The sequence below is a fragment of the Ahaetulla prasina genome, chromosome 1 (genome assembly GCF_028640845.1).
Source record: "Ahaetulla prasina isolate Xishuangbanna chromosome 1, ASM2864084v1, whole genome shotgun sequence".
Lineage (NCBI taxonomy): Eukaryota > Metazoa > Chordata > Lepidosauria > Squamata > Colubridae > Ahaetulla > Ahaetulla prasina.
The window spans coordinates 117,292,742-117,304,754 of NC_080539.1; the positions used below are offsets into that span (position 1 = coordinate 117,292,742).

At 41.1% G+C, this 12,013-nt stretch overlaps 1 protein-coding gene across 4 annotated transcripts in view; it reads left to right on the top strand.

Moving 5' to 3' along the window:
• The window catches only part of CDK19 (cyclin dependent kinase 19), a 98,184-nt gene that overhangs the window by 34,742 nt on the left and 51,429 nt on the right, over nt 1-12,013 (top strand). For all 4 annotated transcript variants that reach the window (XM_058174010.1, XM_058173986.1, XM_058174002.1 and 1 more), the window contains one exon: nt 7,646-7,756. In XM_058174010.1, coding sequence (XP_058029993.1) covers nt 7,646-7,756 — 111 coding nt within the window. The remainder of the gene's footprint in view (nt 1-7,645; nt 7,757-12,013) is intronic.

The window sequence follows — 12,013 nt, forward strand, 5'->3', positions numbered from 1 at the left end:
TTGGGGGTAGAGGTCTGGATTCTTGGCAAGCCTGGCATTTTCCTACCCTCTCAGCAATTTCTGAGTCCATGAGTGGCCACCATACATAACTTCTTGCTAGCCCCTTCATCCTTACGATCCCTGGGTGACCCTCGTGGAGGAGGTCCAATACCCTTTCCCTCAATTTCTCCGGGATCACCACTCGATCGCCCCATAGCAGGCACCCCCCTTGAGCCGAGAGTTCCTCACGTTTTTTTACAAATTCCTTAAACCGCTCGCCCGGCGCAGCGGGCCACCCTCTTTGTACCCAACCGAGTACAGTCCTCAAAGTAATGTCCCGGTATGATGCCCGAGCCACCTCCTTAGATGTGACTGGGCCAGAGTCCAAAGAGTCAATTAGCAGGATGGGCGTCCCCGGAGTGGGGTCTTCGATCGCCCCTGGTAGTGGGCATCTGCTTAAAGCGTCCGCATGCCCCACTTCTTTTCCCGGTCGATGCTGCAGCTTGTAGGAATAAGCGGCTAAAAAGATAGTCCATCGGGTCAATCGTGGCGAAAGTGCCACAGGCGTTGGGCGGTCGCCAGCCAGTATCCCTAACAACGGTCTATGGTCAGTAACAATTTCAAAGTCTCTACCAAAAACGTATTCGTGAAACTTTTTTACCCCTGACACAATTGCTAGCGCTTCCTTATCCAACTGGCTGTAATTCCTCTCTGTGGAGGACATCGTTCTGGAGTAGAAGGCTATAGGGGCTTCTGTGCCGTTTGGAAGTCTGTGGCTGAGCACAGCCCCCACCCCGTAAGGGGAGGCATCGCAAACCAGTACTAATGGCAATAGCTATGATACTGAATCAGTAGGCTATCGCTGGAGAGTAGGTTTTTTACTGCTTCGAAAGCCCTAGCTTCCGACTTTCCCCAAGACCAAACAGTATTCTTTCCCAGAAGCTTATGCAGCGGCTCAGCAACGGTCGCTTTGTTTTTTAAAAAGACCGCGTAAAAATTCACTAGCCCCAGGAATGCCTGTAGCTCTGTTTTGTTTTTGGGCGCTGGAGCCTTTCTGATTGCCTTGACCTTGCTCTCAGTGGGGTGAATTCCTTTCTTGTCTATTCGGTAGCCCAAGAACTCGACGGATTCTACCCCTATCTGGCATTTGTTCACTTTAACCTTTAGTCCGGCTGACCGGAAAATGCCCAGAACTTTTCTTAAACGCTCCCCCAATTCCTCTAAATTTTCGGCTGATATCAATACATCATCGAAGTAGGGGACTACCCCTGGGAGCCCTTGCAGAAGTCGTTCCATTAGATTTTGGAACAGTCCCGGTGCCACACTCACCCCAAATTGTAATCGGGTACACTTGAAAGCACCTCTATGAGTCACAATCGTTTGGGCTTCGGCTGTGTTGGCGTCTACGGGCAGTTGTTGATAGGCTTGAGCCAAGTCTAACTTTGCAAAGACTTGCCCTTGCCCCAACGAGTGCAGCAAGTGTTGCACCACGGGAACCGGGTAAGCGCTTTTCTGTAAGGCTTTGTTTAATGTCGCCTTGTAGTCAGCGCAGATTCTAACTGACCCATCTGATTTGACTGGGGTGACGATTGGTGTCTCCCACTTTGCGTGATCGACTGGCACCAGAATCCCCTGATTTATGAGCTTATCTAGCTCCTTGTCAATCTTAGGCTTCAGGGCAAAAGGGACTCTCCTTGCCTTTAACCTAATGGGGGCTACCTGGGGGTCTAAGTTGAAGGAAATAGGGGTCCCCTTGTACTTGCCCAGGCAGTCTTTGAAGACATCTTCGAACTCGTTCATGAGTATGTCTTTTAGGTTACAGTCACTTCTGTAGATGCCAGTCACTCCCATGCCCAATGCATGGAACCAGTCTAGTCCCAACAAACTAGGCAGGGTCCCTTCGACGATCGTGATGGGCAGGGTCTTCTTGTGTGGTCCGTACTCGACTCGGACAGAGGTGGTCCCTCGAACAGGGATGCGATTCCCTTGGTAGTCGTGGACTCGTAGCCGTTGTGTTTGCAGGTGGCGCTTTGCGACTGACGGCAATGCTTTCGCCAAAGTGTCCCAGGACATGATGGTGATCGCTGACCCGGTGTCCACTTCTAGTCGGCACGGCACTCCTTCTATTTTTGGCTTGGTGAAGATCTTCTTCTCCACCCGGGTTGTGGCGCGGCCTATGATCACCGTCGTTTGATTCGAGTTCGCGCCCTTTTTGTTTGAGCCAATCACGGGTCGCCTTGCCGATCCCGCGCTCTGATTGGCCGATTTGAATTTTCGGCGGGAAGGTTGGGGAGCTCGACAGACTTGAGCTAGGTGCCCCTTCTTCTCGCACCGCCGACATGTAGCGTCCTTGAACTTGCAGTGTTGGCGCTGGTGTTGACCTCCGCAACTTCCGCATTCGTCCCGGTCTTCTTTGCCGCGTTTCTCGGTTCGACAAACCCCTTCCTCATCCTCACCGTCGGATTCGGTTTGGATCTCTTCTTGGTGCACCGGGGTTGACTTTGTGCTCGCCTTCGGTGCGAGTGGCTTTTGCAGGGTCTCTGCCACTTGGGTGGACATTTCATGCGCTCTGGCTTCGTCCAGAGCGTTTGCCAGCGTTAGATTGCTTTTCGATAGCAGCCGCCTCCATAACGCATGTCTCTGACCCCACGGATGAGTTGCTCCAGCAGCGCCTCGTCTAGGTCTCGGTACCCACAGTCTTTGGAGGCTTTCCGCAGGGCGGCCATGTAGTCGCCGATGGATTCGCCCTCTAGCTGTCGGCGCTCTCCAAATTCAAAACGCCGCACGTATTTGGATGGCGTTGGCGCGAAATGGTTTTTTAGCAGGGTTTGCAGAGTTTGCCACGATACCGATTGTACCGGCGTTGGCTCTGCCAGGGCTTCCGCGATGTCGATGACCTCGGGACCGCAGTGGCTCAAGAAGTATGCCCTTTTGCGGTTGTCTGGAACTCCTTGCAGTTCGTTTGCTTCTAGAAAGCTTTCGAAACGGGTCATGTACGTTCCCCATTTCTCTCTAGCTGGGTCAAACGGCGCGGGAGGAGTGTAACTGGCCATCTCCGCGTTTCTGCCCTGAGTTTGCTGGGTTCGGTTCTTCCGGGCTTCAGCTCGGTTCTGGTGCTCCTTAGCCTCGAAATCCCACCTTCGTCGCCAGTGTTAAGTTCGGGAAGTAACGAGGCTGGAGACCAGGGTAGTGACAACAGCTCTTTAATATATGGTGAACCCAGCAACCTGGCTGGGGAAAAACCTCTCCTTATATACTGTTTCACCGGCGGCTTCAACCAATCAGCAACGTGCTTGTTTCCCGCCAAAATATTTAAAGATACATAACATGTATATACACAGAGAGACACTACTTTTACACCTTATTAATGTTTGCATTTTAAGTGTAACAAACAAGTGGTTTGGAGACTTAAGTAAAAAGATCCTTTCATTTGGGTCAAATAACTTCTTAAGCTTCAGATGAAAATATAATGAAGATGGAATCCTAAAATAGTTTTTCTATATGTGCGTGTGTATTCAGGCTACTGTTGATTCCTGATGACTGCGTGGACTAGTCAGTGCAGTTTTCTTAGCAAGATTTCAGAAGTGGCTTGCCATTGCTTTCTTCCTAAGTTGGAGCCAGTGACTGACCTAATATTACCCAGCTGGCTTCATGCCTAAGACAGGACCAGAATTCTTAGTTTCCTGGTTTTCAAGGTATTATCTTAACTACTACACCAAGATGGCTGACTCTTCTGCTTTAATTTTCTTCAAATATTTAAAAAGTTAGTTATTTTAACTTTTAGTGATAATTGTAACATATGCTGAGACTGGTAGAAGGTCTTTATTAGGGTCCCTGACCTGAATTCTGAAAGATAAGAAAGTAAGTAAACAATTTCTGTTTCAGGTAAAATAAAATGAAAACATATCAAGATGTCATCAAGATGATCAAGGAGTCTTGAGTTTTGCAAATAATATAACAATTTTTTACATGTTCAAGGAAATGCATTATATTGGTCTGAAACAAACTGTCAAATATCCCGAATCAAATTTGCCTGAGTACTTCACCAATTTGGGAGTTTTGAAATGGACCTTATATCCTAATAGATATAACACAGCATGATTTCTGGATTCAGTGAGACTTTCTCTGCTAGTGGATAATCTTTGGTCATAAAGAATTTATGGGTAAAGAATTAAACCTAAAGTTAGCACTCCTTGGTGTTTGGGAATGGTTATTTATTTTATTTTGTCAAAAGGGGGCAAGTCCCCCCTGAAATGCCTTTCTAGATAGGTCATATTCTGTGGTAGTTCCATATCAGGTAAAATCACTCATCTCTTTTTGAGAAAGCATAACTTCTGGCCATTAACTTTTGTAGAGTAGAGTAGAGCAGAGTTTCAACTAGAGTAGAAAAATGTATTAATGTGAAATGTTGCTTATAATTCTTACTCACTTAAACTTTCACACAAGTTCACTATTATTTTACCTGGTATGTGCATCCAAATACATGGATCGATTTAGTAATAAGCAAATACTGATTTTATTTATTTATTAAATGTTTATGCTACCCATCTCCCTTACAAGTATTAATCTAGGAATATATGATGTATTTAATTTTTGGACTAGAAAGAAATGTGTCAGTTGGAGATATGATGTATAACTGCACCATCCATCTATCAGTAGAAGTTGTTAGAAATTTGGGTCTTACTTCTTACTGAGACTCCATAGAATAACAGAAACAATGCTAATTGTTTCATTTCCTTTATGTTAGGCATGGTATAATCCTTTTAAAAAAATCACTTGCAATGCTTTTGTTTAAGAAGAATGCTGTTTAGCAGTGCCAGAACATTTTCAGAAGTGAAATTATTTATAGAACAATTGCTTTTCAAAATGCTTATTACCAAATGAGGTTACGTGACATGAACAATTGTGGCCAAAAGAGGCCTCTCTCAAAAACAATACACAAAAAAATAAAAACAAATTGTTTATTATATAGTCCGTGAGTTTCAGATCCTAAATATTTTTTGCTCCTCTTGGCAATGGATAGCTATTCTTAATTGGTAGGACAATTTGTCTTATTAATTCTGATACTCATTGAGATTCTGGTTTGACAGCTAGATATGCAACTGCATAACTTAGCCTCCTTAGCACCCAAGTTTTTTAAAGAAAAGGATGGCAGTAATTAGTGGTTTTACAAAATAGTCTTGTACCTCCAATAATATCAAAAACAAAGCTGTAAAAAAAGCATATGATTTTGGCAGGAATCGTTTCTCTCTTTAGACACCTACAAATTAGGTTTTTAGAATCTGCATCCATTACTAGGTGCATTTTAACTACATTTTTACAAATCTTATAAACTGTATATTGTATTTTCATCTTCCAAGGGAGTAAGTTAGCAAAGTTGCTTCCCAGATTATCCCTCTCCAAGTTTTGCTGCTGTTAAAATTGTGCAAAATCATTTTCCTTCTCTGTGTCATTAAGTTGACTTGGCAGGTGGCCTTTCCTCCCCAGATTCTGTAATATCACCTGGATTTTGCTTCTAAGAGTTACCTAGGTGAAATGGATGGAGACTGGTTTGCAGCAGTTCATTTTCTTTTGCACTATGTTATGTGACTCGATGAGTAGCATAGTAAGATCGAAGCCAACAGGAGATTCCCACAAGCAGATGTTGTAGAAGAAGGGTTACTGGGTTTAAACAAGGCCATAAAGTAAAAGCAATAGGTGATCAGTATAATAATCTACTTAATATGCAGACATTTCTTTATTTTAATTTTGTAGGTAACGAAAGAAATAAAATAATTGTTATAATTGATATATTCAAAGAGGATCTATCTTTAATCTTTGTTTTTCACTCCTTTTTAATACCCCAGCAAAATCAATAAGCTAAAAACCAAAATGTATTTAGTTTCTCTGATTTAAAAATAGCTTCTGCCTAATTAATCAACTACAAATTTATGTCAAATAGATAAAACTCTGAGCTTTTTAATACTTCTATGACAAAGATTTATTCTCTCCCTTTCTATTGTTTTCCCTTATATGAGAATCATCTGCTTTACTGCTGTATTTTTTGTTATTGCAAATTATTCATGAACTTTCAGAGCAATATATTTAAATTTCTATTGTAAATTATGTGTAGATTCTGTTACAAAGAAACTCTCAAAGGTTTACATCCAAAGGTTATGGAAATACTCATAATGGCATTCCCAATATAGAAGATATTAATTTTGCAGTTTGTTTAGCATTTGATAATTTTAAAAGATTCATGTATTGAAGTGATTCAAAATCCTTTTAGTGCATTAATCAAAAGGATAGTTTTTCATCAAGGGTTGCACTTCAAAATGTTTACCAATTACTTGCTTTAAATGGTAACTTAATAAAAGAAACAGCAAATTACTGTAAAATGACCAGTTAAAAAGGTAGTCTTTTTGAAGTTCACACTTGACTTCTTTTTAACTACAGAGGATAATTGGGGTAAGACTAATTTACATTATTTTAATGACATATATACTTTACCAAATGTTTATAAATACTGTGTTCTTAATAATCAGTGGAGCAAAAAATAGGCTGCTTATTTAATTTGTTCATTTGGCATTCCAAATATTTAAAGCTTGGTTATAATGATATAGTCTAAAATCTGAAACCAACATTCTGGAAACAGTTTTACGTTTCATGTTGAAATAATATTTCAATTTTCATGCTCATTTTTACTGAAGGGAAGAAAATACAAAATATAAACCAACACATGATATTTCTTGAACAATAAAATATTTGAATGATTTATGAAAGTTTTACATATAAAAAAATCTTTCACATTTCAGTTAAGAAACCTAGATGGACTCACTGTAATAAAATTATAAACAGATAATTCTCGACCTGCATTTGTATAGCAACTGTTTCAAATTACAATGGCACTAAAAAAGTGACTTATGACTGGTTTCCATGCTTATAAGCATTGTAACATCCCCATAGTCATATGATCAAAATTTGCACACTTGACAACTGGCATATATTTATGACAGTTGCATTATCATGGAGTAATGTGATCACCATTTGTAACTTTCACAGCTGGCTTCTGACAAACAAAGTCAATGGGAGAAGCCAGATTTACTTAAAACTGCAATGATTCACTTAACAACTGTAATTTTGGTTTATAATCCCTCGCTATATACATTTTATCCCTCTCCCCAATCAAATCTCAAGGATTGGGGAAAGCAACACAGCAGGAAAGATATGCCTCCCATCTCACCATTTGGACTATAACCACTTTCTCATGTTTCTATTCTATTCATACTCAAAAAGGCCAACTCATATAACTCATAATTTTGATGGATCTCGGTATGTTGTTCTGTTTAATTATATATTAAACAGTTCTTGCATGGAAGGCTTTTGATAAACCAAGGACCCTAGTTTTCCTTATCTCAATAGGAGCATTTCCTGAATAAAATTGGTCTGGATGTTTCTTGCACAGGGAGCAAAACGTGCATCCAAGTAAGCAGTTGACTTTTTTAAAATATTGTTTTCTACTATATGGAAAAACAAGCTTTTTATTTTCCCCCTTTTGTGCACAGATTATTCCAGAGTTGTTGGAATGAAACAAAATAATTTTATGGACATCTCTTTCACTAATTAAAGCATTTTGTTTATTGGTACTATATAGAAAGATTTATATTATTTATCTCTTTACTTGCAGCTTTTGAGAGAACTGAAGCACCCTAATGTGATTGCATTACAGAAGGTTTTCCTTTCTCATAGTGATAGAAAAGTGTGGCTGCTGTTTGATTATGCCGAACATGATTTGTGGGTAAGTTCTGAAGTTCCTTTTTTCTTTTTACTATAATTATGTTATGTTTTAAAAGAAGTAACTGCAGTCAGAATGTATCTGAAACCTTTCCCCAATCTCACGTGGTATCTTAACCTATATAGCTCTACACAAAGCATGTTAGGAAAGAAGACTCACGATGAAATCCATGTATCTGTATGAAAAAGTTTCATTATGAGATAGTCTTAGAAGATGCAGAAATATTTTCAGGATTTTTTAAAAAAATAACATAAACTGAAAAACTCCCTGTTAGCCTTTCCTGAGAAGTTGAGATTGCTCTGCATTTATTTAAGTAATTAAAATCTTTAGAGGCTTAATTTTGCGTTCTGTGTATGATGTGATTTGGAGTTTGTATACTGAAAGCCTTACACTCAGGGGTGGGCTTCAAAAATTTCAGCAATGGGTTCTCTGCCCGGATGCTGGGTGGGTGTGGCCATGGTAGGCATGGTCTAGTCAGCCTCCTGCGCCATGGCGGGAGGGCATTTCTGCCTTTCCCGGGTTCCGGAGGCTCTCCGGAGCTTCCAGAAGGCTTGTTTTTCCCCCCTCTCTGAGCCTCCACGCAGGTCCTGCACTTACCTCGCATCCAAAATGGGCCGCATGGAGACTCCTGGGAGGGGCAGGGTGGGTGGGGCCAGCCAGGGATGGGCTTTGGAGGTTCTCTGAACCGGCCATAACATTAGCTACGGGTTCTCCCGAACCTGGTGAACCTGTAGCAGCCTACCCCTGCTTACACTATCTTAAAACCATGGTTGGCTACAAAAAACAAGGAGGTAGAGGCATTTTGGAGGAGGCCCTAATGCCATTTTGAGATACATAACTATCCAGAAGTTATAGCAGTGTGGCACCAGAACTGTTCTCAATTTCATTTTCCCACAGGATTTAAGAGTGAAAAAAGCTTAAGTATTTTCTGTTCTCCTTGCCAAAGATCAATGTCATTTTTTCTAAAAAAATATTTTGGAAATTAAATATGTCATGTCTTTCCATAACTCAGTTGTTGAGAGTTGTAGGCCAATTATATCATTGAGCTTGTAGATTTCCAAAGTTATAAAAGAGAGCTAATTAATGAAAGGTAATATTATATATATATAATATATATATGTAGGTCTTTGGTTATTCGGGTTTTCTCCCGCGTAAAATTGGAAGTGTCTTGGCGACGTTTCGACAAAGTGTCATTCGTCATCTTCAGGCTTCAGCTTCCTGCTTCTGGGAGCAATTGAGCTCTTCAGGCTTCTGGGAGCTGAAGCCTGAAGATGACGAATGAAACTTCGTCGAAACGTTGCCAAGAAACTTCCAATTTTATGCGGGAGAAAACCCGAACAACCAAAGACCTATATATATATATATAAAATATATATAAAATATATATATATATATATATATATATATATATATATATATATATATATATATATATATATATGTATATGTATATGTATATGTATATGTATATGTATATGTATATGTATATATATATAAAATATATATAAAATTGGAAGTTAGACCCTTAGACCCATAGTCAGCTCCATAGGCTCACCTCTACAAAACCTAGCCAAATTTCTCGCCAAACAACTACAGCCCTATGCAGAATCCATCACCTCACACGTAAAAAACTCATTCCAGTTCATAGAGATCATAAAGAAACAAAACTTACAGCCCAGCGACCTACTCGTGAGCTTTGATGTCATATCCCTCTTCACCCAACTGCCAATCAAAGAAGCCTTGACAGCTATCCAAAACAAATATAACCCCCCAAGCATATCCTAGATCTGACCAACCACTGCCTATCCAACACATACTTCATCTATAATGGACAAAAATACAAACAAGTAGAAGGAGCACCCATGGGATCACCCCTCTCACCTGTCATTGCCAATCTCTACATGGAACACTTTGAAACCCAAGCTCTAGAAAAATCTGATCACAAACCCAAACTCTGGCTCAGATATGTAGACGACACCTTCATAATCTGGCCACACGGGAAAGAAAAACTTGACAACTTCCTCACACACCTCAATAGCCTACACCCCAAAATACAGTTCACCATGGAAACAGAAGTTAATAACCAACTTCCCTTCCTGGATGTCTTAGTCTACAGAAAACCCAATGGCTCCCTAGGACACACCATCTACCAGAAGAAAACACACACAAACCACTATCTGCACGCACTCTCACACCACCACCCAGCACAGATCAACTCCGTAGCCAAGACACTCATCTCCAGAACAAAATGCTTAGCTGATGAACAACACCTAAAACCCGAACTAGACACTCTCACTAACGTACTAACATCCAATGGATTCCAAAGAAATAAGATTACCAAACTAATCCAAAAAGAACCCCCCACTAAAATCCAAGACAGAGAACAAGAAAACGGCACAGCCCTCCTCCCATATATAAAAGGCACCACAGACAGAATCAGCAAGATCCTCCACAAACACAACATCAAGACAGCATTCTGCACAAACAGAAAAATATCCACCATCCTAAGAAACCCCAAAGACAAAATTGAGTTAGAAAATCAAGGGTATATGAAATCCCATGCACCGCCTGCCTCACCATATACATTGGATAAACGAACAGAAGAATAAGTGCACGCATTGAAGAACACAAGAACTCACTCACAAAAGAGGAACCAACTTCTTCCCTGGCCCAACACTTTAAAGTCACAGGACATGATATTGACTTTAAAAAGACCAGAACTATCGCCAAAACTGAACACTTTAACAACAGAATAATCAGAGAAGCCATTGAGATAAACGCCCACACAGCATGAACAAGCGAGATGACACCTCCGCCTACCAGCCATTTGGAAACCGCCCTTATTGACAAACGAGTCCCTAACACGAGGAATGACACCAGACCCACACTCACGAGGTCCACACAGGATGTCACCACCACATCCACCCAGAAAGCAGACCCAAACCCACACTGATCATGAAGCACGACCAAGGACCAGAAGCCAGACCGCAGCTGCAACATTAGCCATTTCAAACCCCTCCAATCCATACATGCAGCAGACTGACACCCACTATGGAGATGTAGCACGACCACAAAGCCAAACAACAGCTATGCAGCTCACCAGCTCAAATCCCCCTGCAGCACAGACTAATCTAAGCACAACCAAGCCCCCACCAACCCAAGACCCACCCCCAGCCAATCAGAGCACAAAAAAAACCCCATCCAATCAGAGCACAGCCAAGCTCCCACCCAATCAGTTCAAACCCCCACTAGCAGTTAAAAGGAACAAACAGCTGCGATCACACATTGCTCCCAGAAGCACGAAGCTGAAGCCTGAAGATGACGAATGAGACTTCGTCGAAACGTCGCCAAGACACTTCCAATTTTACTCGTGAGAAAACCCGAACAACCAAAGACCTATATATATATATATATACACACACATACATATATATATATATATATATATACACACACATACATACATACATACATACATACATACATACATACATACATACATACATACATACATACATATATATATATATATATATATATATATATATATATATATATATATTTGTTTTCTGAGGTTTTCACGTGTGTGTGTATGTAGGTCTGTGGTTGGTCGGTTTTCCCGTGTAAAATTGAAGTGTCTTCGCTTCGAAGTCTCACATCTTCAGGCTTCAATGCTGTGAGCAATGTGTGATCGCAGCTGTTCTTCCAACTGCTAGTGGGGTTTGAACTGATTGGGTGAGCTTGCTCTGATTGGATGGGGTTTTTGTGCCTGATTGGCTGGGGTGTCCTGTGTTGGTGAGCTTGTGCTCAGTCTAATCTGTGCTGCAGGGATTTGAGCTGGTGAGCTGCATAGCTGTTGTTTGGCTGGTCTCAGTGGGTCAGTCTGCATGAATGGATTGAGGGGTTTGAAATGGCTAATGTGCAGCTGTCTGGCTTGGTCCTGGTGCTTGATCAGTGTGGGTCTGCTTTCTGCTGGATGCGTGGTGACATCCTGTGTGACCTGTGTGGGTCTGGTCATTCGTTAGGGACCGTTGTCAATAAGGGCGGTTTCAAATGCTGTAGGCGAGGTATCATCTCGTTTGTTCATGCTGTGGGTTTATCTCAATGGCTTCTGATTACTGTTGTTAAAAGTTCATTTCAGCGATAGTTCTGGTCTTTAAAGTCACAGGACATGATATTGACTTTAAAAGACCAGAACTATCGCCAAAACTGAACACTTTAACAACAGAATAATCAGAGAAGCCATTGAGATAAACGCCC